Source organism: Syngnathus floridae, chromosome 8 (genome assembly GCF_059516105.1).
Source record: "Syngnathus floridae isolate MCC-2025c chromosome 8, RoL_Sflo_1.0, whole genome shotgun sequence".
NCBI lineage: Eukaryota > Metazoa > Chordata > Actinopteri > Syngnathiformes > Syngnathidae > Syngnathus > Syngnathus floridae.
The window spans coordinates 129137-150703 of record NC_142420.1 but is presented as its reverse complement, the minus strand read 5'-3'; the positions used below and the strand labels follow the sequence as shown (position 1 = coordinate 150703).

At 55.8% G+C, this 21567-nt stretch overlaps 3 protein-coding genes across 8 annotated transcripts in view; 2 read left to right on the top strand and 1 right to left on the bottom strand.

The window, feature by feature from the left end:
* The first annotated feature begins 384 nt into the window (after nt 1–384).
* On the top strand, nt 385–4143 carry LOC148393713 (TGF-beta receptor type-2-like). Of its 3 annotated transcripts, none has more exons than XM_088383562.1 (9): nt 385–530; nt 1525–1681; nt 1977–2197; nt 2400–2794; nt 2923–3096; nt 3158–3295; nt 3508–3649; nt 3716–3837; nt 3908–4143. In XM_088383562.1, exons 1-9 carry the CDS (start codon nt 494–496, stop codon nt 4109–4111), a joined length of 1590 nt encoding a protein of 529 aa, XP_088239688.1. In that variant the 5' UTR covers nt 385–493; the 3' UTR covers nt 4112–4143. The 3 variants fall into 3 exon arrangements, with proteins under 3 accessions (XP_088239688.1, XP_088239689.1, XP_088239687.1); XM_088383563.1 differs by having other exon boundaries at nt 404–559; XM_088383561.1 differs by lacking the exon at nt 385–530 and adding an exon at nt 584–766.
* Nucleotides 4144–6466, bottom strand: lacc1 (laccase domain multifunctional purine nucleosidase 1). 4 transcript variants are annotated; one of them, XM_088383566.1, is made up of 5 exons: nt 5790–6462; nt 5456–5634; nt 5220–5385; nt 4787–5003; nt 4144–4620 (listed from the first exon to the last, which is right to left on the bottom strand). In XM_088383566.1, the coding sequence occupies exons 1-5, from the start codon at nt 6289–6291 to the stop codon at nt 4419–4421; spliced, it is 1266 nt and encodes a 421-aa protein (XP_088239692.1). In that variant the 5' UTR covers nt 6292–6462; the 3' UTR covers nt 4144–4418. The 4 variants fall into 4 exon arrangements, with proteins under 4 accessions (XP_088239692.1, XP_088239694.1, XP_088239693.1 ...); XM_088383568.1 differs by lacking the exon at nt 5220–5385 and having other exon boundaries at nt 5790–6466; XM_088383564.1 differs by having other exon boundaries at nt 4325–5003; nt 5790–6463.
* A 721-nt stretch (nt 6467–7187) lies between these two features.
* The window catches only part of ttn.1 (titin, tandem duplicate 1), a 116901-nt gene continuing 102521 nt past the window's right edge, over nt 7188–21567 (top strand). The window contains exons 1-25 of the mRNA XM_088382272.1: nt 7188–7354; nt 10134–10253; nt 10338–10541; nt 11116–11403; nt 11642–11736; nt 11833–11984; nt 12283–12427; nt 13081–13143; nt 13217–13478; nt 13895–13943; nt 14021–14221; nt 14414–14556; nt 14791–14936; nt 15287–15514; nt 15638–15903; nt 16078–16298; nt 16384–16548; nt 16879–17047; nt 17217–18913; nt 19200–19481; nt 19612–19878; nt 20023–20295; nt 20364–20627; nt 20887–21147; nt 21220–21480. Of these exons, the coding sequence (XP_088238398.1) occupies nt 10160–10253; nt 10338–10541; nt 11116–11403; nt 11642–11736; nt 11833–11984; nt 12283–12427; nt 13081–13143; nt 13217–13478; nt 13895–13943; nt 14021–14221; nt 14414–14556; nt 14791–14936; nt 15287–15514; nt 15638–15903; nt 16078–16298; nt 16384–16548; nt 16879–17047; nt 17217–18913; nt 19200–19481; nt 19612–19878; nt 20023–20295; nt 20364–20627; nt 20887–21147; nt 21220–21480 (6196 nt within the window). The 5' untranslated portion in view covers nt 7188–7354; nt 10134–10159. The remainder of the gene's footprint in view (nt 7355–10133; nt 10254–10337; nt 10542–11115; nt 11404–11641; nt 11737–11832; nt 11985–12282; nt 12428–13080; nt 13144–13216; nt 13479–13894; nt 13944–14020; nt 14222–14413; nt 14557–14790; nt 14937–15286; nt 15515–15637; nt 15904–16077; nt 16299–16383; nt 16549–16878; nt 17048–17216; nt 18914–19199; nt 19482–19611; nt 19879–20022; nt 20296–20363; nt 20628–20886; nt 21148–21219; nt 21481–21567) is intronic.

The window sequence follows — 21567 nt, the reverse complement described above, 5'->3', positions numbered from 1 at the left end:
GGATGGCTCTTGTCAAGTTCTTCAGCTCTGCGTCTGACCTGGCCCCTGCGCTGGACTCGAACGAGAAAACAATTACGCTAAATAGCTACTAGAGGGAAGCAAAGCAATATATCTCACGCGGAACCTGACAAATAGAATAATTTAAATTTATTAAAAAAAAAAAAAAAAAAAGGAAAATCACAACTGGGAAACTTGTCGAGGAATCATTAAAACAAGGTAGTATTGAAATAGTGCAAATGTTGGATTAAATGTTTCGACTCATCAAATGAAATTGTAACTGTAAACACGTTTTGCAAACGTATATTGTAATCATTGTTTTAAATCGTGGAAGTTGAGTTGGCGTTGCTCGTGACGTCATCGGAGGCCAAAACCAATGGCTGGCAAGCGACTAAGGCGGCGGACGTGTGGGCGGGCCTTGCTCACATCTGGATCCAAAACATCTGCGTGCACGCCGCTCTGGTGTTTGTACCTCTCGACTTAAAATATCTCCATCATGTGGAGAAACAAATTCATCATCGTCATCATCACCTGTGAGTTGTGTGACTTTACGCCACTTTTCGTGAGTATTCTGTTGTGTGTGTGGGAGTGTCATAATAGTAAAGCTTTCTTCAGGTCTTCCCTGATCTTCTTTCTCTGCGCTGCATTCGATCTCAACTCGGTGTGTGCGTGTGTGTGCGGGTGCGCACTGCAGCCGCAACTTCCATGCAGCCATCTCTCTGCTGCTCAACCTCTCAGCTGTTGGGCGATCGTACCGCTCTGTTATTGGGTGACTCTTCTCTTGTCTGCTATTCACTTGAACCGTAAGCGTCTAGGCGATAGCGAGAAGACCCTGGCCGGGTCTTCAACCCTGGTTCCAGGAGTCCTGCGTGGCTTCCGGTGTGTTTCCCTGCACACACCTGATTCAAATGATCCAGCTTCTGCTTGCTCTCGACCTTGCTTCTGGGCCTCACTTTGTTTTTAGATAGGATAGGATTAAATGTGATGTATGGCGAGAAAATTTTTTGGGGTGTTTATTTGGCACGCACACGCATCTTTTTGTGCAGTTACTAAGTGCCAGTCGGTCATGTCTCCATCGACAAAGGAGGCCAGTGTGTGTGTGTGCGTGTGTGTGTTTGTGTGTGTGTGTTTGTGTGTGTGTGCGTGCGTGTGTGTGTGTGCGCGCGCGCGCACACGCGCGCGCACAACATGCAAACTTGTCCGAAAGGGGAGCGGCTAGATCTTTTTCTGCAGAGCTTTTCTGGTCTGCCAGTGGCGACAGCTTGCCGTGCGGCCTTTCTAGACATGTTCTTTCTAGGCAAGGGAGACGCTCAAAGCAGGGAACGCTTTTGACCTCACAAACGCAAATCCGACAAAATAAGTGTGCAAAAGTTGAGCCCAGAAGAGACTCAGTATCCGTCTGTCCATCCGTCTATCCAACCACCCCTCCCTCCCTCCCTCCCTCCCTCCCTCCCTCCCTCCATCCATCTATCCATCCATCCATCCATCCATCCATCCATCCATCCTTAACCTTGTCGTTGTGATTAGCGGCTGCGATTGGCGGCCATCTGAACTTCAACGTGTGCATGTGGTGTGACACGAGTAGTCCGACGTGTGAGGAGCGCCACGGGGAGCGCATCTGCTTCTCCAACTGCTCCTTATCCTCCTTCTGCTCCTCCCCGCACGACATCTGCCTGGCCCTCTGGTGAGTTGACACGCTAACACGCTACTTCATACACGTACGACATCATTCGAGGGGCGATGAAGCCGAATGGGCTCGCAAGTTTAAGATCAGGGGATGTTTGAGAATATTTGTCAATTTTCGCTCATGTCCTGAGTGTTGTTAGTCACCTAAATGTTGAACAGAGGCTGAGATGTACTGAAGTTAAATTCCTTGTTTGGCATGCTCAAACATGGCCACTAAAAATTCTTGAATCTTGAAGCTAACGGCTGAGCAGAACACGCGCGCTAGCTAACACAGCGGTGCTCCTCGTGCGCAGGCGTCAGACCAACGGCAGCGTGTCGGTGCGCACCGCCTGTCACGATCCCACGCTGCCGCTGGAGGGGGTGGTGGGGGCTGAGCTTCTGCTCAACTCCGCGTCCCACGAGTGTCGCATGACCGCGGCGGGGGCGACAGACGGCGGGCTGAAGGTGTGCGCCTGCCAGGGCCGGCACGAGTGCAACGACAAACTCATCTTCCGCCGCAGCCGCCGCGCTAATGGTGAGCTATGACATGCGCTGACCAACATGCGTATGATGCTCATCGGTCACCGCATAAGCCGGCAAAGTAACCAACAAAGATGCTAACTAAGATAAACACAGAAGACGCCAGTTCAAATGACGTAGGCCGGTAAACGCTCGTGCCTGCCGACGTGACCTCGCGATGACGTCAGAGATGTCCTCACACTGTTGCCGTTATTCAGGGTTCTCTTCCGTGCTCCGGGTGGTCCTGGTCAGCCTGCTCACGCCCGCCCCGGCGTTGGTCATAGCCACCGCCCTCTACAGAGCCCATGAGCGCCGCTGTGGCAAAAACAGACCCCGGGAGCGTCCGGCGACCTCGTCGCCCGGGCCGGTCCGGATGGAAGAAAACAGTCTGGAGCTTGTCAGGATGCCGCTTTGCCTGGAGGCAGCAGTGGGCGGCGGCCGCTTTGCGCAGGTGTGGCGGGCCCGGCCCCAGGACGAGGGTCGGGACAGTGGCTCGGCGGTGGCGGTGAAGGTTTTCTCTGCCGCGCGAGCGGCTTCCTGGAGGCACGAGGGCTCCATCTTGGCCGACGGCGGGATGCGCCACCCCAACGTCATCGCGTTCCTGGGGGCGCAGGTGACACGTCACATGACACGTTGCATTACAGGTGTTGCATTGGGACAAAAGTCAATGTGCTACTTGACTAAACGAGTGCCAGGAAAAATGCTACTTGAGATGAACACGTTAAATCTGCTGCTCAACAGGTGAGGGGCGGGGCCTACTGGCTGCTGCTAGCCTATCACAGGCTGGGCAACCTCCAAGACTTCCTGATGGCCAACGTGCTGGAGTGGGAGCGGCTGGTTACGATGGCGACGGGCCTGGCGCGCGGCCTGGCGCACTTGCACAGTGACACCCTCTGGCCACCGGGGGCGCCAAAGGTAACACGCACGTGGGTTAAGTTCAGGACGCCGTGTCTAACAGGATGCGCGTGCCTTTCAGGTGTCGGTGGCTCATCGAGACGTGAAGAGCAGCAACGTGCTGCTGAAGGACGACGGCGACGTGGTTCTGTGCGACTTTGGCCTGGCCATCAAACTCCACGCCGAGCTCACCGCGGACGACTTGGCCAACAGCGGGCAGGTAACCTCGCCGAGCGGCACCCGAGCGATGCCTCGCGACGTGACCCTTTTGGCTTGCGTGACGTGGACATGATGGGAGAGCCCAATCTCCACGTGTACCGGCCGCACGGCGAGAGCCAAGACATTCTATTGTGTCACGATGCAACGCATGCAGATGTTATTTGAACCAAAGTCAAAGGTGGCGTAACGTTGATGTGTTTTGCGTGTTGTGAGGTGGGCACGGCTCGCTACATGTCCCCGGAGGCGCTGGAGTCCCGCGTCAACCTGGAGGATGGCGAGTCCTTCAAGCAGATGGACGTCTACTCCATGGCGCTGGTCCTCTGGGAGATGGCCTCAAGGTGCTTGGCCATTGGAGGTGAGCCGCCGCAACGACACATCTTATTGCGGCGCACCTTTGGTGAGTGAGTGTGCGTGTGTGCAGAGGTAGGCAGCTACATACCGCCCTTCGGTGATGAGACGAGCCGACGTCCGCGGGTGGATGCCATGCGCCGTTTGGTCTTCAGGGGGCGCCCCGAGATCCCGCCAAGATGGATGCGGCATCAGGTAGGCGCGGCGGTGGCGACGCCCAGCTCTTCTTTGTTGCCACTTGCTAACGCTGATGCCGCTCCCGTAGGGGATGAGCGTCTACTGGCAGACAGTTACAGAGTGCTGGGACCACGACCCCGAGGCACGCCTCACGGCGCACTGTGTGCTCGAGCGAATGCGCGGCCTCGGGAGGCGGGAACCCAAAGAAGTACGCTCGAAAGAGGAAGCGCCAAATATCCTGGCCCAAAGACCGAATACAAAGGAAAGTCACAGACAAATGATGGCAACATGATTAAACGCAGTCAAGAATCAAAATGGTTCAAATGAGGTTTTAAAGCACTTTGTTTGTTTGTATCAGCCCCGCCCGACCGTCCTGCGCTTGCACAAACTTGCTTTCAAAGCCGAGAACAGACCGGTCTCAAAAGTCCACGGGAGCACAATGAAACACAAACCCCAGTAGACATCAGCGTGACTCCAAACGGCACAAACGGCAAGCTGAGGATGCGTCTAAGTGGTTGCTAGGTGCTAAGCGGCGCTTCAGTCTCGCCAAAGTGCCGCTTCGGTTTGGCGAGACGCTTCGGTCTCGCCAAAGCGGCGCTTCAGTCTCGCAAGCGTCCCGAGGAAGCCTTGCCGACGGCCGCCGCCTCCTCCTTAAGCCACAGGAAGCCCACTTGGGTGCCAAAGTGGGCTCCGTCCCGCACGTGCGAGAAGAAGTCTCCCGGGTGGCATGACGTGCAGGGCGCCACGCCGGGGTCGTCCTGGATGTGCAGCGCCGGGATTCCCGCCTCCTCCAGCTGCAGCCTGCCACACGCGCGCCAACCAGGAGAGATGAGCGAGCAGGGAACAGGCAGGAGAGGGAGGAGCAGGAAGAGGATCAAGAAGAATGGGGAGAACGCGAGCAGGACGAGGATCTGGTGGCAGGAAGAGCAGCGGAAGAGCAGCGACGCAGGAGCAAGCGTTAGGCCACCTGTTGGCCAGTCGGAGGTCCACGTTGGGCCTGCGCGACGTTGAACGGCGCACGCAGTCCGGCCGGAAGCGGGCGGCCTGTTCCGGCTCAAGCGTGAAGCAGCACGGCCCGACCGAGGGGCCCAAGACCACACGGATGTTGGTGCGCACGCAGCCCAGCTCGGTCGCCATGGCCGACACCGTTGCCGTGGCGACGCCCAGCAGCGTTCCTCTCCAGCCTAAAAGAGACCCTTAGCTTAGCTTAGCATCATTGGCATTACACACAACTTTATTAGCAGCTAACATGCGGACGGACAATGGTGTTTGTCAATTTACTACTTTGATGTCCTCATAGGAACACGTGAACTGGATCAGCTAAAACTAAACGTGATTTTGCTCAGCGTGTTGTTTTGTCTCATGTTTACGAGGTCGGGCACGCCGGCTACGCCGTATACCTGCGTGAGCGACGCCCACCGCTTTGGCCACGGGATCGGCGAAGAGCATTGGGACGCAGTCGGCGCCCGGCGCGGCCAGGACCACCCCGGGCCGGTCCGTCACCGCCGCGTCGTAGCGCTCCGGCTCGGCTTTCCCCAGCACCCACACACGACTGGAATGCTCCACCTGCACCGCGGCGGGCCTCTTTGCTCAGAAGAGCCCGGAGGACCGACAACAGAACTCGGCACGTACCCACCTTCAGCATCTGTAGCGGGCGCGGGTAAAATCCAGCGTGGAGCGCCAGGCGGCGCCGGTTCTCGTTGACCAGGGCCGCCGAGTCTCGTCTCCTGGGACTGCTGAACAGGTTCAACGACGACAAGGTGGGCACGAGCGACACGCCGCCGGCACGCGTGCTGAAGCCGTGGCCGAAGCACTCTGAGGCGCAGGGAGACAGCGGGCCGGCGAAATCACCGAGGCGAAAGATGAACTCCGAGTCTTTTGATCATTTCATCCGTCAAGGCAACGGCAGCGCACACACGTTTCGGAGCAGAGCCAGATAGCTCAATCCCACGTGTGTCCCGAGCGCTCACCTGGGATCAGCGTCGACGTCAGGAGCCGGATGGCCCCGCCCACCGCCGGAAGTGCCTGCAGCAGGACCGTGACGTCACCCTCCACCTCTCGGACAGGTGTGTCGGCGCCGCGCAGAGGCCGCGGGCCGCAGCCCAGCCGGTATGTGAACTTGTAGAGGGCCGTGAAGAGCGCGCGCTCGTAGCCGAGCAGCAGCGCGCGCCCCCGCGGGCTAGTTATGACGCGCAGCCAAAGCACTCCGGCCTCGTCCGCCGCCCGCTTCAGGCGGTACGCGCACGCGGCTGTGGCGCTCCAGTCCAGCAACACTCTCGCTCCCCCCCCGCCGCTCCACGCGCGAACCGACGCGTCCACGACGGCGGTGCGGGCCGAGCCCGCGCACAGCACCAATAGGTGCGCGTCTGCGGTGGCGGCGGCGGCCTCCTCGCGGAACAGCCGCTCGGTACAGCCGCAGCGGCAGGCGTGCGCGAGATCCAACAGCACCGCCGCCGCCGCCGATTCGCTCATGGTGCCGGCAAGTGAGTTCGAGCGTCTAAGGGAGCCAGGCCCTCCCTCCCTCGTGAAACAAAAGCCGCAAAAAAAGATAAAGGAAAATAACAACTTTTGGCTTCCTCTTCCGCCACGCTCCGGATGACGAGACAAACGGGAAGATTCTTCCCCTTACTAAGCGCGCTCCCAGACGCGCGCGCGCGCGCGCATACGCCCACACCAAGACTCGGATTCGGCAGTGACCATAAGCGTTGTTTTTGTCCCGTGCAGGTGCCCCCTGTTGCCTGCTAACAATGACAAAGTATATTTTTCAGATGGCAGTATATTTTTAATGTTATCTATTTATCATTATTAACTAAAATATGATTACATTATAGATTGAATATTATTTTATTATAACATTTATTAATTCATTTTTATTTCCTTGCTATATCTGAAGCAGAAAAGTGTGAAAGTATCAAATCCGTTGTCATTAATCACTTGGATTCATTTTCAAATGCGGTGTCACAGTAACCAAAGCAGCAGGTACGCACATAGCGCCCCCTGCCGTTGTCACGCGAAAACACATCGTCCACATTTCTCGGACGCAGGTTGAAGTTGAGGCAACACTGAAGCGCAACTCGCAGGCGATCAAGTTGAGTTTTGGGCCGGCCTGAGCTTATTTTGGGCAACAGTCAATCAACATTGATGGACAGACAGCCAAAGCCTGAGCTTCCTTTTGCTCTGCGACCTCGAGCCACTTCCTATGTCTACAAAACATCCCCTTGGGGGGGGGGGGGGTTGAATAAGTTGTGGCTTCCATATCCCATGATGCTCTCTTGCTACGCCAATGAGAAGACTCGGGGGTGGGAATGGACGGGGGGCTCCGGGTATAAGAAGGTGACAGCGAGCTCGCCCCCCCTTGAGCAGTTTTAATTCCCAGCCTGCTACGGCTGGAAGACTACACGGGGGTGTAGTTTTGTCTTTTCAGGGGGCGTCCAGCAAGCGGCCCGTCTTTGAGGACAAAGTTGGACCATCAAGAAGCTGCTCGGCTTCATCGGGGTGGGGGTCTCCGTCCCAACACCAGCGGGCGGCCTTTCACGTGAGTAACAACCGGACCCCAATTAGCCCTGGCCGACCGTGCAAACGCACAATTGTGGAGTTCATTTCATTTCGCTTTGGCTGGTTTGGTGCTCAGGAGGCATGCGGCATCTTTGACAAAACCCAAAATAGCTCGGATGAGGGAGGGGGCACGGGGGTGGGGTGTCCCAGCCGGGGGCCGATGACTTTTTAAGGGAATCGTCACTTGAGCGCCCCCCCTCACCCTCCCGCAGATATGCGCCACATGCTGCCTGTCAATCCAAAAATCTATTTTAAGCAGCAGCAGCGTTTGGACTGGGCCTCCTCGCGTGCGTCGAGCGCCTCGTGCCCCGCGTCAACAATTCCAATCCAATCGAGTTGGGCTCTTGAGGGTTCCTAAATGTTGGCAAAATGGGGCATTCGACCATCCCGATCCCTCAAAATCAGCCGGCTGAAGATGCACAGCGCAGCAAAACGATGTCGTCATTAGAAGGGGGCGGAGCCTCTCAAACTTGACTGAGGACTTGAGTTGATTTGGACTGCGCTGACACATTTACGAGCGCGTTCCAAACAAACCTTATTCCGGTCAGAATATGTATTCGTGGATCAGAAATAAACGTTACTTTGTAGAAATGGTTGCGCTGTAACACGGCAAAGTGAAGTGACGTCACGATGTCACATTGAACAGTTCGCATCTATCCCAAGACGTGCCGTTGTTTCATGTTCTTAGCATGACAACATAGACTGGAGCCTGCATGCGTGTTTTGCCCTGGTGTGTATTGAGGTCGGTTTTTTGGGGGGTTTGATATCCTGGCAGGCAGTCAGGAAGGCGGCCTCCTTCAGCTGCCGACGCCCGTCACCCGTGGCCCGGCCCCTCAAAGTATTTATAACCGACGTGGTGGGGGGGGGGGGGGGGCTGTGACACCGTTGTGGCTGACTGGCGCTCAGCTGTTGCGCTCGTCTGCCAGCAAAGAACTTTGCTGATGCGTCCAATTGGACTCGTCGCACATTGTCCCAACAACAACGCTCAATGATAACAATTGAAATTTACCAAGAAAAATGTTAGCGTTGTCTGAAAAGAAGGCGCGGAGCTTAAAATTGCGGGGAGGTTAACAGCTGCTCGCACTTGACACTAATTGGAGCCGCTTCGGCGGAACCTCGGTCCAACATTAGCTCGCCTGCAGCAAGAAGAAACTATTCGGCGTCGGTGGACTCTTTACGGCTCTTTCGGGAGAGTCCGAACGGGATGGCCGCTCGACGCCGGTGTGTTTGCGAGCAGTGACGTTGACGTGGCGTCGTTCCAAGTGGAGCCAGCCGCCAACCCGCCCGCGCAGCTCTGCGCTTCAGGCCAGCCGTAACCGTCTTTATTCGAAGTGATTGACGTTCATGTTGCTTTTGCTTCGAATATAAACACAATTTTGACATAATAAGTCACAATAAGCATTGCGTAACTCTTGGTGGACATACTAACGAACGTCGCGTGCCTTTCAGCGAGTGGCAAATTCAAAACGGAAACCTAAAGCATTTGAAAAATACATAAAGTTCGTCAAGTGTTGGTGAGGCTATTTCACTCAATCATTGTGTGTGTATGTGTTTGTGTGTGTGAGTGTGTGTGTGTGTGTGTGTGAGTGAGTGAGTGTGTGCGCGCGTGTGCGTGCGCGCGCGTGTATAGAGTGTGCATGTTGGGACAGAATACAAGATGCGATGCTTTGGTGGCTTTAAATGTTCCAGATGTACAGGTGGCAGATGAGAAATGAGCGATGGTAGAACATAACCGGTAGCAGATAGCAGAGTGTGCAATGTAAAATAACAACAATTAGCATACACACGATATCCAACGACACGTCACATTTGAACAAATAAGCATAATCGGACTTCGACTAAATTTCAATTTCTAGTGCCACAATTGGCCTACTATGCGTATTGAAATGACTTTCCAAATGGACTAGTGCGTCGCGATGGTCTGGGGAGACCTCTAGTGATTGATGGGAGGAATAGAAATGGCCACAGCAGCAACACCGACGTTTCGTCAGGGATTTCTCTCCAAGGCCACCTAACGATGCCAAGCAACATCGGGTGACCAGACGTCCTTTTTTCCCCGGACATGTCCTACTTTTCAGCCCCATAAAGATGTCCGGGAAAATTTTCAAAAATTGCCCGGGATTTTGTTCAACTGCCTCACATGTACATTGTCAATAGAATTTCTCTGTAATCGTTCACAAATAAGTCACGGCCTTCTCCTCAAATCTAGCCACGTGTGTGTGTGCGCTCGTTTGTGGGTGTGTGTGCGTGTGTGTGCGTGTGTGGGTGCGTGGTGTGTGTGTGTGTGTGCGTGTGCGTGTGTGTGTGTGTGTGTGCGTGCGTGTGCGTGTGCGTGTGTGTGTGTGTGTATGAGGAGGAAGTAGGCGAGTGCTTGCCAGCGAGTGTATTAAAAACAATGCCGAAACGAAAATGCACCTTTATGGAGGAATTAAAAAGAAAAGTGCGTGCTTTCGCCAGGGTCGTGATGCTTATGAAGCTGAGTGTTTAACGTGTAAGGCAGGCACTTACGTGTCCGTGGCAAATAAAGGTGCCAACGACCTAAAGCAGCGAGGGGCAAGAGCGCATCATCCAAAGTCACGGATTTCTTTATGACCAAGTCCGAAAAGTATAGCCGTCACTGCAGCACGTCGCTATGCTATTCATTCTGTTAAGCACCATGAAAGCAACAGGTCAATGGACTGCACATTTGGCTTGTTAAGGAAGATTTTCGCAGACTCCCAAAAAAAATAAATATTGCATTCCGTTCCCTTTGTCTGCAGGCTGCCAAGCCAAGAAGGAGAAGAAGATGTCGACCCAGCAGGCGCCGACTTTCACGCAGCCGCTTCGGAGCGTGGTGGCACTAGAGGGTAGTGCTGCCTCGTTCCAGGCGCAAGTGAGCGGTAAGACCCACCCGTCCGCCCGCCCGTCCATCCATCCGCAAGGTAGCTTGCCGTCTGACCCCGCTTCCCATCCCCCCGGCCCAGGTGCTCCGGTTCCCGAGGTGTCGTGGTTCCGCGACGGCCAGGTCCTGTCTGCCGCCGCATTGCCCGGCGTTCAGATCTCGTTCAGTGAAGGCCACGCTGTTCTGAGCATCGACGCCGTCAACGCCACGCACAGCGGGAGGTTTTCCGTCCGGGCCACCAACGGAGCCGGACAAGCCACCAGCACCGCCGAACTCGTGGTTACAGGTGAGAGCCCATCTTAAGTCGGTACTCACCCCCTTCCAGCGCTCCTAAAGCACCTCTGACCGAGTTGACGTTCCCCTGCACACATCAGATAAGTCTTTAGCTCTGCCTCACCTTCAAAACCCCCACTGATCTTTGGACCTACTTCAAAGAGCCCAGGTAGTTTTTTTGCTCTTTCAAGATCACTCATAGTCTTTAGCTCCTCTGGACTATTCTATGTCCCCTTCAAAACCTCAGGTGCTCTTTGAACTCGTCGATGTTCCCTCAAACAACTGGAGTAGTTTTTGTTCCCTTCAGAACTTCAGGTGATCTTGAAGCATCTGGAAGAGTAAATGTCCCCGGCAAGGCCTCAGCTAGTCTTTGACTCCTGTAATGTCGCTTTCATGGTAGCCTCATCTCCTTCAAGACCTCGCATGGTCTCAAAGTCCTCAGACTGACTGGACACAAAGTCCTTGTTTCCCTCGAGATGTCAGTTCAACTCAAACCTTTTAAAGCCGCTTGCTGCAGGGACAGCCGTGGGACCCGTACTGATTGAATCTGACTGAAGCGCGCTGTGTGAACTTTTGTCCCCGTGCAGCGGAGACGTCACCTCCCAGTTTCCTTCAGAGACTCCAGAGCTCGACGGTACGGCAGGGTAGTCAAGTGAGACTCGCCGTCCGAGTCACGGGCATCCCGCCGCCCGCCGTCGTGTTCTACCGCGAGGGAGCCGAGATCCAGAGCTCGGCGGACTTCACCGTCATCCGAGACGGCGACTCGTACAGTCTGCTGATCGCCGAGGCCTTCCCGGAGGACTCCGGGACCTACTCGGTGACGGCCACCAACAGCAGCGGCCGGGCCTTGTCCAGCGCCGAGCTGCTGGTTTACGGTGGGTGTTTGCCATTAAGGGTTAATATTTGTGACTGGCAGAAAGGCCAACGAGCGTACTTGGAAGTGCTCGTTGACCTGTTGTAAATGCTGCCGTCGCAAAACAGTTGGCGACGAGGAGGTCAAATGAACTTCACCTGTGTGCAAAGTGCAGTCAAATGTAGAGACGCACTCCAAGCACTTTGAACAGGAGGTGTCGGGTTAGCTTTGAACCTTTTGGCCGTTTTGTGCACACGCAGGCGAGGAAGTGGTCCCGGCCAAGAAAACCAAGACCCTGCTTTCCAGTTCCCAGGTTTCCGGCTCACAGATGAGTCTTCAGACCGGGGTGGAGCAGGTACAGAAAGCCGTTTTTCCCGTTCTTCGGACCTTGCATTTTCAGTCAGGTGTTACTAAATCAGAACACGGCTTGTGCAATTGCCGTCCCCCTCAGAGTTTTCAGAGCATGGCCACCATGGAGATGCAAGTGGAGGGTGCCGAGTCGACGGCGCTCCTGGCTCCCCAAGCTGTGATTGCCGGGGTGACGGTGGGGCGGCGGCAGTCGCCCGTCAGACCCGTCAAAGCGCCCGCGTCTTCGCCCGGCAGGTAGGCTTCCGAGATTCTTGGCCGAGGGGGTCGGGAGTTCAAGTCGAGCTTGGAGACCAATCATTTGGACTGTCTCCCAAAGAAAAAAGGAATTCACAGGGAGCATTTGGAAATCTAAAGCGAGGGAGGATAACACTGCCTTGAAAGTTTGTTTTGGCCTATAGTAGTACGTACATACGTAGTATGTATTAAAAAGAATAAAACAATAGCACGTTGCATTCATGAAATCAATGAAGCATTGTGCAAAAACGTCTTTGCACGCAGGACTCACCAGAATGAGTGCGGCTCTCGCTTTCAGGGCCGTCGTGTCCCCGACGGGCACACTGGAGCTGGGGGACGGCGGCTCCGACGTCCTTCCCCCCTGGAAGCTGATCGAGGGCGGCGGCGGCGGCGGCGATGTGGCTCAGCTGGACCGGGAACAGCAGCTCATCTGCATCACGCAGGTGAGGGGAAACTTTTACACTCTCTTGCGAAGGGAAGCCTCGTGACCGGAGCGTGGCTGTAACAAAGCTCCCTTCCCTGGGGGACACGGCGCCATTATGATTGCTTGAGCGTTGCGCCGCGGCTTCACAACCCGCTCGGGCGCTTCTCCTCAGGCAAAGTTGTTTCGGGCATTTGTTGCTAAAAGTTGCAAAATGCCATTTCTTGATGTCATCCCGCGTGGAATTGGGCAAAATGTGTGATGGAGACAGACCCTATATTGAGATGTTGTTTTGTCCTGCGCTCGAGAAATGCTCGTCACACCGTAGCCACCTTAGAGGAAGTTTGTCGTTCGGTAGAAGCGGTCGCAGTCGAGGTTCAAGGAATTCCCAAGTTACTGCGGCAAATATCAAGCCAGGCAAGATTTGGTCCAACGTCAAGTCACACAATGGCGTCAACTTCCTCGCGGGTAGCTGGTCTGGAGGCGCCGTCCATGTTGGGGACCCGCTCAGATGCAACCCAGAGAAGTCTCTGATCCAGCCATGTCTACCCATTGTGCTTTTATCCAGTTGGTGTAAAATTGCAAGCTGCCGCGGGTAACCTTTTGACCTCCTTCGGTTGGTCTCGTTGGCTGTATCTGAGCGTTGGATTGATTTGTCTGTCGTCCTTCCCCCAGGCGGCGGAAGAAACTGCCGCGATTCCCCCCGGAGACAGCGTGGTCCCGCCCGTCTTGCTTTCTGTGAGTCAGACAGACGGGTGTCAGCGGCGCCTGAAATCACAAGTCCTGTGAACGTGACCCATTCGTTTTTCAGGCTTTGAAGAATACAAATGTGACCGAAGGCGAGTGCGTGAGCCTGGAGTGCCAGATTGGCGGGCGACCCGCCCCTGTCATCATGTGGTTCCGAGAGGACTACAAGATCGAGAGCTCAGCCGACTTCCAGATCAGCTACGACCGATCCGGCTGCGCCCGCTTGCTGATCCGGGAGGCCTTTGCCGAGGACAGCGGCCGCTTCACCTGCACCGCCACTAATCAGGCGGGAACCGTCAGCACTTCCTGCTACCTGCTCGTCCAGGGTCAGTGCATCCGCCCGGGGCGGAGTCACAGCCGCTCGCAAATATGACCCGCATTGCAGCAATGGAAGCCACGTGACCTGATTGACAAATACCAAGATTTACAAATGTCAAGCTCTCGAAGGTGACGTGCGATCATTCCAGCGGGCTGGCCCGCTGCCAGACCAAACTGCCTTTGAGCCACCGCCTTGCTCCTTCAATCTTGGGCTCGACAAAATGCTCAACTGCCATTTGGTTGTTTCCTGTTTAGCCCCACCCCTAAAATAACATTGTCCTGCTAACAGTCACGCGAGCTACGCTTTTGTTAACAAGTAAAAATCAACAAAATACAATCATCTGCAAAAAACTGTCAAAAAATCAACAGTGAGGTCGAGGCGACGCTTTGATTGTTCGCTTCTCACGTAGACGTTGATTTTCAGTGTCTGAGGACATCGAGAGCCGAGAGGAGGAGGAGGTCGAAGAGAGGGCGTGAGTTGACGGCCGCCGGTTTTCTGGGACGCCTTAGCGCCTCCGCCCGACTGAGCGGCCCTCAAATGTTTTCGCAGAGTCCCCGAGCAAGAAAGCGTCACCCAGGCGAGCGCGCTGGAGTCAGAGACCTGTGCCGAGGCTCCTTTCTTTGTCAAGACTCCCGGCGTCCAGAAGCTGGTGGAGGGCGCAAGTATCATCTTTGAATGCCAAGTCGCCGGGAGCCCTCGCCCGCAGCTCGTCTGGAAGAAGGGCGGTGTCCCGCTCACCAGTGGATACAGGTCGGTTTGTCCTGGCTCTTGATCAATTGAGAGAGACGGAAAATGACAACAAACGCGGCCATGGGAACTTTGATGAGAATTGCATGAGGACTTGTCAAAGGCTTGTGGTCGACATAAAGGGCAGCCGGCACGGAGCTCGCACGGTCAGTTGGTGGCAGTTGGTGGGTGGCTGTGATCAAGTGTGTCTTGCAGATACAAAGTTGCCTACCAGAAGGAGAGCGGCCTTTGCCACCTGCTCATCTCTATGAGTTTTGCTGACGATGCCGGAGACTATACCGTCGTTGCCAGGAACCGGCTCGGAGAGTCCTCCGCCACCGCCAGGCTGCTGGAGGAAGGTCCGTTGTACAGCCAGGCACAGCGTGTCGGCCGCAAAGGTTGACTTTGGCCTACTGGACTCTCGCACAATTTAAAAAACTGACCTGAAACTGACAAAGGTCTCGAACCGACCCGTGAGGTCCAGTTGCTCCGTTCAACCTTTGGATGATGGACTGTCCACACGGACACGCTGGCATCCGTCCATTTGACTGCATTTGATTGCAACTGAAGCCTGTCAAATTTCTTGTCTTCAGATGAATACGAAGCCTACGTAAAGAAACAGGAGTTGACCTCAGAGAAGGGAGCGGAAGCACCAGTGCGGGAACCCCTGGTTGGAGACGTTGCCCCCACTGTGACCGTGACGGACAAGATGACCACCACCACCTTTCTCTCTGGAGAGGTAGCAGGGTCTCCCGGTTGCATTTGCGCTCAAGTCGATGCCTTTGCGGCTGTACAAAGTACAACTTTGGCTACTTCCAAATCTGGGAGGTGGGGGTGACTCGTGTCGGGGGGGTTCTGAATTGTAAAGGTTGCTGTGGAGACAAGAGCAGGCTTAGGGGCAGGCGGCAGGTCGTCCCGCCGCCGCCGACGAATCTAATGAAAAGTAACTCTCAGTATGCCGAGGCCGCTGTAGATGCCAAGAGTCGGGGGATGCTAAGGTGTCGGCGGCCCGGCGGCCAAGCCAAAGTCGCCTATCTCGTGAGGACGGGCGGTCCGCAGCAGTGGCTCTCAGACCTTCTTGTTTTGCAGGACTTCCGCCTGTCCATCATCGAGCAGCGCATCATGCAGGAGATCGAGCTGAGCGTCCTGAGAATCACTTACGCAGAGCTGCTGGCAGAGGATGGCGAACAGATGGCGAGCGCCACCGACCAGGAGGCCGTGGCGCCCGCCTTTGACGCGCTGGTGAAAAACTACCGTATCGTGGAAGGAATGGGTGTCACCTTCCACTGCAGGATCTTCGGAGTGCCGACACCCAAGGTGAGCGAGCGCGCGCGACTGAAACGACGGGTTGCCCAGTCTGCTGCAACTCATCAAGACCCATGGAAATGGAGCGGGATGCACGTGCACGTGTTGAAATGTCACAAAATGTGCTGCGGCCAGATCGTTTGGTTCAAAGACGGTCAGCGCATCCACGCCGGCGGACGCTACCAGACAGAGGTTCTTCGGGACGGCCGTGCTAGCCTACGACTGGCAGTGGTTCTACCCGAGGACGAGGGTGTGTACAGCGCCTTGGCCAGCAATGAGAAGGGAAACGCCGTCAGCTCTGGGAAGCTCTACGTGGAGCCCTACGTGGAGCCCTACGTGGGGCCCTCTGGCAGCGCGTCGCCCCAGACGTACACCCCGCAGCTGGCCCCGCAGAGGATCCGGTATGTTTGCGCTGACAACCTTTTCCACAGACGCTGCCTCTTGAACTAAAAAGTCTGCTCGCTAGATCAAAGCGCGAGATCTTTGAGTGCAAGCCGAAATCCTTTCAGAGTGTCAAATGACGTTTGATGCCGTCGGTAGAATCCTTCCGAGCGTGTGCCGTTGTCGTTGTCAAGGTCAGCGTCTCCTGGCTCGCCTAGCCGCTCCTCCAGCCGCTCTCCCAGCCGTTCTCCCGCCCGAAAGCTCGACGACACGGACGAGGCTCAGCTGGGGAGACTCTACAAGCCCGTCTTTGTGGTGAAGCCCACCTCGCTCAGATGCTCCGAGGGGCAAACTGCCAGATTTGACCTGAAGGTGGTTGGTAGACCCATGCCGGACACCTACTGGTTCCACAACGGTGAGAAGCAAACAGATCAAAGGCCGCACTATTCTAATGATGACGTCTCGGACTTGACGTGTGTGTGTGTGTGTGTGTTGCACAGGAGAACAAGCCGTCAGTGATTACACCCACAAGATCGTGATTAAAGAGGACGGCACTCAGTCCCTGATCATCGCCCCGACCGTGCCGCATGACTCGGGCGAGTGGACGGTGGTTTCTCAGAACCGGGCCGGGCGCTCATCCATCTCAGTCACGCTCACTGTGGATGGTAAAAGTTGCTTGCCTGCCTGCCTGCCTGCCTGCCTGCCTGCTGTGGTCTTCTAGTTCTATTTCATCCCTGCAGACCGGCAGGACGTCCTGTCATTCAGTGCTTTAAGCACCGCCTCCTGACGGTCAGCAAAGATTCATAGAAGCTTAGTGACATTCGTAGCTTTCGTTCTACTTCATCCCTGCTGACCGCCAGGAGGCGGTGCTTAAAGCACAGAGTAACGGGATGTCCTGCCGGTCAGGAGGGATTCATAGAATTGTGGTTACATTTGTAACTTTGCTTTTGGATGTGGTTGCTGCTTCAGCTGTCCATCTTCTGCTTGTTTTCCAGCCAAAGAAATGTTGGTGCGTCCACAGTTCACAGAAAGGCTGAGGAACGTTAGCGTGAAGAAAGGAACTCTAGTGGAACTGGCCGTCAGAGCCATCGGGAACCCCTTGCCCGAAATCGTCTGGCTGAAAAATAGTGACATTGTCACACCTCACAAGCATCCACATATCAAGTATGTTTCGTGTTGCTCCCTAAAACCGAACTGTCGCTGTGTTGTCAATTGTTGTTGTTTTCTCAAAGAAGCACAAAGTTTATTTCCAAGACCCGAGGATCGAAGCAAATTGTCGTCACTGCGCCCGACTTTCTCCAATCGTTGGTAAAACGCTTTGTCTGTGTTCCAGGATCGAAGGAACCAGAGGAGAAGCGAGATTCCAGATTCCGTCGGCGTCGGCTTCCGACAGCGCGTGGTACACGGCCACGGCCATCAACAAAGCTGGCCGGGACACCACCCGCTGCAGAGTCAACGTGGAGATGGACTACGCTGAGCCGCAGCCGGAGCGGAGGCTCATCATCACCAAAGGAACCTACAAGGCCAAAGAGATCGCCGCCCCCGAGCTGGAGCCCCTGCATCTCCGCTACGGCCAAGAGCAGTGGGAGGAGGGAGACCTTTACGACAAAGAGAAGCAACAGAAACCGCAGTTCAAGAAGAAGCTGACCTCGGTTCGGATGAAGAAGTTCGGCCCCGCCCACTTTGAGTGCAGGCTGACCCCTATCGGCGACCCCACCATGGCGGTGGAGTGGCTCCACGACGGCAAGCCCCTGGAGGCTGCCAACCGGCTGCGCATGATCAACGAATTTGGCTACTGCAGTCTGGACTACGAGGTGGCGTACGCGCGAGACAGCGGCGTCATCACCTGCAGAGCCAGCAACAAATTTGGAGCGGACCAGAACTCGGCCACCCTCATCGTCAAGGACGAGAAGGGGCTGGTGGAGGAGAGCCAGCTGCCCGAGGGGAGGAAGGGAGCGCACCGGCTGGAAGAGATGGAGCGCCTGGCTCACGAGGGCGGACCGGCCGGGGTGAGCGGGGCCGACGAGCAGACGGAAAAGACCAAACCCGAGATTGTCCTGCTTCCCGAGCCGACGCGAGTGCTGGAAGGCGACGTGGCCCGATTCCGCTGCAGAGTGACCGGTTACCCTGCGCCCAAGGTCAACTGGTACCTCAACGGACAACTCATCCGCAAGAGCAAGCGCTACAGACTACGTTACGACGGCATCTACTACCTGGAGATCGTTGACGTCAAGTCTTACGACTCGGGCGAGGTCAAGGTGGCCGCGGACAACAACTTGGGCTCTACTGAGCACACGGTTAAACTGGAGATTCAGAAGAAGGAGGACTTCAGGACGCATCTTCGCCGGGCTCCGGAGCCCAGAGCGCCTGAGATTCAACCCGAAGCTGGAAAGACTCTTTTTGAGGTGGTGAGGGTGGAGCAAGCCCCGGAAGACAGTCGGCAGAAAGAGATCATCAAGCTCAAGAAAGCCCAGAGAATTGTGCGTGAAAAAGCCACAGAGGAGTCGGAGGAGTTGAGGAGCAAGTTCAAGCGCAGGACAGAAGAGGGCTATTATGAGTCCATCACGGCGGTGGAACTCAAGTCTCGTAAGCGAGACGACTCCTACGAGGATCTTCTGAGGAAGACAAAGGAAGACCTCCTGCATCGAGCCAAGGAGGAGGAAGAAAAGAAAAAAGAGGACGCCGCGCCAGGCAAAACGGCTGCCAAACCGCTTCAAGCGGAAAGGCTCAAGCTGTCGGCCAGCATGGAAGCTCCCAAAATCCTGGAGCGCATCTCGAGTCAGACCGCAGCACGAGGGGAGGAAGTCAAGTTTCGAGTCCGGGTCGTCGGCAATCCCGAACCTGAATGCCAGTGGTTCAAGAACGGCGTTCAGCTAGAGAAGACTGAGCGCCTTTATTGGTTCTGGCCCGAAGACCACGTGTGTGAGCTGGTGATCAGAGACGTCCGGGCGGAGGACTCGGCCAGCATCATGGTGAAAGCCACCAACTCCGCTGGCGAAACCTCCAGTCACGCATTCCTCCTGGTGCAAGGTGAGACTCGATCGAGTAGGACACGGTGAGCAGCAGCAAATGCGCACTTTCCAAAACCGGCTCTTTTTGCGGTCAACGAGGCTTTTGGTAGCTCCGGTTGCTTTTCCTCTGGCATTTCCCAACCGCTATTCGGCAAGATGCCTTTTCTTGTTGGGACCCAAAATGAGCCACACCTCTGCTCTGACCGATCCCGCACGCCGGCTACATTGATGTGTTTGCGGATGCCACGCCCGGTCTTGGCTTAGTCTAGTTCCTACTCGCCGTGACCCAAATCTTCTCTCTGCAGCAAAACAAGTCATCAGCTTCACACAGAAGCTGGACCACATCGACGCCAAGGAGAAAGACACCATGGCTACCTTTGAGTGCGAAACCAACGAGCCCTTCGTCAAAGTCAAATGGCTGAAGAACAACACGGAGATCTTCTCCGGAGACAAGTTCAGGATGCACTCAGACAGGAAAGTCCACTTCCTGTCTGTGCTCATGCTGGAGATGAGAGACGCCGCCGAATATTCCTGCGTGGTGGCAGAGGACGACCTCGTCAGGACCAGCGCCGAGCTCAACGTTGAAGGTGGGTTTCCTCCATGCAAACGTCAGGTGGAGCACTTTTTCACCTTTTCATGGGCCGACCCATAACAGAGGCCTACGATGTCAAGTCGTCGGGGCGCGGGTCAGATAAGCGTGCAAATTTGCCATTTCAGGAGCCCCGCTGGAGATCCTGAAAGCCCTCGAGAGCGCCGAGGTGCCCGAGAGCTACTCTGGAGAGTTTGAGTGCGAGCTTTCCCGTGAGGATGCCCAGGGCGCCTGGTTCTTTGGAGACAAGCGGCTGTCCCCGAGCAACAAGCACGTCATCTCATCGCGGCGCGGACGTCACAGCCTGTCCGTCAAAGACGTCAACAAAGCCGACCAGGGACAGTACTCCTTCGCGGTGGGTGACTTGAAGACCTGCGCGTCACTCAAGATGAAATGTGAGTCTGGCAGGAGTCTGGCAAGTCACCCTTTGATCTCACCCTTCTCACCCGTCCCCACCTTCCCAATGTCAAGTTGTCGCTCCGCACTTTGCTTCCTCCGGTGGAAAGCGAAAGGTGACCGGCGCCCCTTTTCTCTTTCAGTTCGCCCCGTCACTCTGATGCAGCCTCTCGCTGATCTGACTGTCTGCGAGGGGGACATTGCTCAGATGGAGGTCAAGTTCTCTCAAGGGAACGTGGAAGGTACCTGGATGAAGGACGGACAAGCTGTAAGCGTTTCAGACCGGGTGCACGTGGTCGTCGACAGACACATCCACAAGCTCCTCATTGAAGACGCCAGGGAGGACGACTGTGGCGCATATACGTTTGCGGTCCCCGCTCAGGGGATCTCCACCGCTGCAAAGCTGACTATCCGCAGTAAGTACGCTGATTCACTGCTGTTCTTCACCGTGCGTGCGCTCGCCAAATAACATCTGGCATCGCAGCGATCGGCATCCTGGTCCCGCTCAAGGACACGAGCGCGGTTGAAGGCACCAAGACGGTTCTGGAGGCCAAGATCTCGGCTCAGGACATCAGCTCGGTCAAGTGGTATCGCGACGACCAAGTGCTGACGCCCAGTGACCGGGTCCAGATGGTGGCCAAGGGAGCCAAGCAGCGCCTGGTCTTCAGCAGGACCTTCGCCTCAGACCAAGGTTACTACAAGCTGGCGGTGGGCCGAGCCGACACCGGCTGCAGATTGTCTGTGCAGAGTAAGTGGCGCAAAGAAGCTCGCGCTCGTTGACGCCGTTGTTTTGTTCTTTGCGAGGCGCGTCCGAATGTGTGAAAAGATGAGATAATGCTACCTTCATTTGTTGTGAGAGGGTAATTGGCGTGCGCCTCCGTGATTGGCTGCTGGCCCGGTCAGGGTGTATAGCATGTCTCCTGCCCAAAGCCAGCTACCATAGGCTCCGGCTCAGCTGTGCTGTCGAAAGAGAAATGTCTCAAACGTGGACTGTCTGCTGTCCGCAGCTGTCCAAATTGTGGTTCCGATGAAGGACAGGATTTGCGCCGAGTCGGAGAACGTGACTTTTGAAGTGCAAGTGTCTCACCCCGGTATCGACGCCTTCTGGACTTTCAAGAGGCAGCCGCTCAAAGCGGGAAGCAAATACAAGATGGAGTCCAAGAACACCTCGCACATGCTGACGGTCCTAAATGCCATGAAGGACGAAGAAGGCGAGTACGCCTTTGCTGCCGGCGAGAAGACATGTGCCGCCCTGCTCACCGTTTCTGGTATGACTTTGCTGGGCCTCACGTGGCAAAAGTTGATGTGCCGGAGCTAATGGCAATCTCCCCTGTCACCAGGAGGCGCTATCAAGAAGCCTCTTCAGGACTCGGTGGTAGCTGACTCGCAGACGGCCGAGCTGACGTGCGAGGTTGCAAACCCGTCGGCGGAAGGACAGTGGCTGAAAGACGGCCAGCCCGTGGACTTCAACGAGAACGTCCTGAGCCGGGTGAACGGCCGTGTCAGAAGCCTCATCATCGTCGTCGCCAAAGCCAGTGACGTCGGAGAGTACACCTACCAGATCGCAAGTTCCAAGACCTCAGCCAATCTCAAAGTCGAAGGTAACTGACCGTGGATGGATGGATGGATGGATGGATGGATGGATGGATGGATGGATGGATGGATGGATGGATGGATGGAGCAAGGGA

Excerpts from the sequence above, each read along its gene's own strand:
- lacc1 (XM_088383564.1), bottom strand. The coding sequence starts at position 6,291 with ATGAGCGAATCGGCGGCGGCGGCGGTGCTGTTGGATCTCGCGCACGCC. Across the intron at positions 5,635-5,789 it reads GACGTCGACGCTGATCCCAG|AGTGCTTCGGCCACGGCTTC; the intron begins GTGAGCGCTCGG and ends CCTGCGCCTCAG. Across the intron at positions 5,386-5,455 it reads GCCCGCTACAGATGCTGAAG|GTGGAGCATTCCAGTCGTGT; the intron begins GTGGGTACGTGC and ends GCCGCGGTGCAG.
- LOC148393713 (XM_088383561.1), top strand. The coding sequence starts at position 703 with ATGCAGCCATCTCTCTGCTGCTCAACCTCTCAGCTGTTGGGCGATCGT. Across the intron at positions 2,198-2,399 it reads CCGCAGCCGCCGCGCTAATG|GGTTCTCTTCCGTGCTCCGG; the intron begins GTGAGCTATGAC and ends GCCGTTATTCAG. Across the intron at positions 2,795-2,922 it reads TCGCGTTCCTGGGGGCGCAG|GTGAGGGGCGGGGCCTACTG; the intron begins GTGACACGTCAC and ends GCTGCTCAACAG.